Source organism: Chaetura pelagica, unplaced genomic scaffold (assembly GCF_000747805.2).
Source record: "Chaetura pelagica isolate M959 unplaced genomic scaffold, ChaPel_1.0 scaffold604, whole genome shotgun sequence".
NCBI lineage: Eukaryota > Metazoa > Chordata > Aves > Apodiformes > Apodidae > Chaetura > Chaetura pelagica.
In genome coordinates, this window is record NW_009952965.1 from 44561 (window position 1) to 47566 (window position 3006).

Sequence of the window (3006 nt, forward strand, 5' to 3'; positions counted from 1 at the left end):
CCTACTTCAGCACAAAACACCAGCAACTGCACTTGGTGCTCCATGGCAGGGGTGGTTGGAAGCTTTTGCAATTCCTTCTTTCAACAAGGTAAAAACCTCCAGAGCAGGAAGAGCTTCAGGGCCTGTTCTCCAGCTGCCCGTGTTTGACCCGCCACGTCCAGCTGACGCTGCAGTCGGGGGCCAGGGTGCACTGCAGCTCGATGCCAGAGTCAGGGACCTCCATGTCATAGTGAACTGGGTGCCCTTCCTTGGTCACCAGGCTGAAAGCAGGGACTGGGATCTGGGGAGCAGAGCAGACACACCTGAGTGGCACTGAAAGCCTCCTGAAGAATGTGTTATCCCTGTCAAACACAGTAAATAAGCTTCCCAACCTGAGAAAATCGTTGAATCATGGAATGGTTTGGGTTGGAAGGGACCTTAAAGACCATCCAGTTCCAACCCTGCATGGGCAGGGACACCTCCCACCAGCCCAGGCTGCTCCAAGCCCCATCCAACCTGCCCTTCAACACCCCCAGGGATGGGGCAGCCACAGCTTCCCTGGGCAACCTGGGCCAGGCTCTCACCACCCTCACACCAAAGAATTCCCTCCTCATGTCTCACCTCAGTCTCTCTCTTCCAGTTTTCATCCATCCCCCTCATCCCATCCCTCCCTGCCCTTGTCCCAAGTCCCTCCCCAGCTTTCCTGGAGCCCCTTCAGGCACTGGAAGCTGCTCTAAGGTCTCCCTGGAGCCTTCTCTTCTCCAGGCTGAACACTCCAACTCTCCCAGCCTGGCTCCAGAGCAGAGCTGCTCCAGCCCTCAGATTATCTCAGTGGCTCCTCTGGCCTCTCTCCCACAGCTCCATGTCCTTCTTCTATTGGAGGCTCCAGAACTAGACCCAGTTCTCCAGGTGGGGTCCCACCAGAGCAGAGCAGAGGGGACAATCCCCTCCCTGGCCCTGCTGCTCATGCTGCTGGTGACACAGCCCAGGACACGGGTGGGTTCTGGGCTCCAGCACATGGTGCTGGGCCATGTTGAGCTCCAGGAGAGAGGCCTGTGTTGGGCAGGAACATCCCAACCTTCTCTCATGAGCAGAAACTGGAGCAGGCAGCATCCATCTGCCTGCTGAATCCCCCACCCAAGTTGGTGCTTCTTGAAGTGCTCAGGTTTGGGCCCTGTGAACTCCTCTGTAGGCTACTGACAGTTTGCTTTGTGATGCCCAAAGGGAACCAACACCACTAAAACACTGTCTGGACTTCTGCAACCTCTTTGTTTAGAGATGATCACCTCATTTGACACTCAGGTGAGTCACAAACACTCAGGAGTTTCTTTCAGGGACTGCCTAAGAGGCCCACAGTGAGGTTCTGGAGTCTGCCAGTATCTCCTCCAACCTCAGGAGTTAAACATCAAGCAGGCAAACAGAAGCTGTTTCCTGGCTGACCCCACTGGTGCAAAAAGTAATTGTAAAGTAATTGTTCTTGGGGAAGAGAGGAAAGATTTTATCTTTAGAGCTGAGAAGGAGGAGTTTTAAGGTGCAGCACAGGTACTTTCTAAGATGGAGATCCCAGTGACAATCAGCACTGGCTTGTAATTCAGAAAACACCTCCTGGTATCACACTGATAACAGCAGCACTGAAGTTGTGTCACTAAAATGATGAGGGGAATGGATGAAAACTGGAAGAGGGAGATTGAGGTGAGACATGAGGAGGAAATTCTTCCCTGTGAGGGTGGTGAGAGCCTGGCCCAGGTTGCCCAGGGAAGCTGTGGCTGCCCCATCCCTGGCAGTGTTGAAGGGCAGGTTGGATGGGGCTTGGAGCAGCCTGGGCTGCTGGGAGGTGTCCCTGCCCATGCAGGGGTGGGACTGGATGAGCTTTAAGGTCCCTCCAATCCAAACCATTCCATGATTGTGGGTCACAGGGTTTAAGCCATGGGGCTGCACCATGGATGACACTGCTGTACTCCCAGCTTCATGTCTCACCTGGCTGCTTATCCCAGTGGCAATGTCTCCCACCTTGGTCCTGTGGAAATCCCTGATGTGCAAATTTTCTCCACTGAGCAACTGGATCTGGATTTTCACTCCTGAAATAGACAAGAGAAGTCATTCACTTCTGCTGCAGGCACAGGGACTTCCCCACCCAACACAGAAAAAGCAGCCAGCAAGGCAGATACATCAGAACTCTTCCTTTTTTTGTCATTAAGTATAATTTATGGAGCCTGAGCATGGAGGCTTCAACACAGCAATGACTCACAGAGCAGAGCTGGATTTAGCAGGCAAGCAGCTGGAGGGATGTATTGATTTGCACACCATGCCCTTAAAGTCACTTTGCAGACATTTATGGTTATCAAGCACACTCTTGCACGTAGCAGTTGCACGAGGCACACAAAGCTGAACCAGACTGGGTTTTCAGGAACTTCTCTGGCTTTTCCTAGACTTTACAGACTTGAAGAGAGCTGGGAAAGGAGAAAACTAATGAAGTTCAACAAGGTCAAGTGTAGAGTGCTGCATCTAGGGAGAAACAGCCTCAGGTACCAGTACAAATTAAGGCTTGACCTGCTGGAGAGCAGCTCTGGGGAAACAGACCTGGGAGTCCTGGTGGCCAACAGGCTGATCAGGAGCCAACAATGTGCCCTTGGGGCCAAGAAGGCCAATGCCATCCTGGGGGCATCAAGAAGAGCGTGGCCAGCAGGTCAGGGAGGTTCTCCTGCCCCTCTGCTCTGCCCTGGGGAGGCCCCATCTGGAGAACTGGGCCCAGTTCTGGGCTGCCCAGTTGCAGAAGGACAAGGAGCTGCTAGAGAGAGTCCAGCCCAGGGCACTGAGATGCTGAGGGGGCTGGAGCATCTGCCTGTGAGGAAAGGCTGGGAGAGCTGGGGCTGTTGAGCCTGGAGAGGAGGAGGCTGAGGGGGGATCTGCTCAGTGCTGATCAATATCTGCAGGGGGTGGCAGGAGGATGGGGCCAGACTCTTCCCAGTGGTGCCCAGGGACAGGACAAGGGGCAATGGGCACCAACTGGAGCCCAGGAGGGTCAAG

The 3006-nt window shown here is 54.2% G+C and overlaps 1 protein-coding gene across 1 annotated transcript in view; it reads right to left on the reverse strand.

Moving 5' to 3' along the window:
* Positions 1-115: 115 nt before the first annotated feature.
* The window catches only part of MAP3K14 (mitogen-activated protein kinase kinase kinase 14), a 19695-nt gene continuing 16804 nt past the window's right edge, over positions 116-3006 (reverse strand). Inside the window, 2 exon segments of the mRNA XM_009995695.1 lie at positions 116-280; positions 1957-2057. Of these exon segments, the coding sequence (XP_009993997.1) occupies positions 116-280; positions 1957-2057 (266 nt within the window).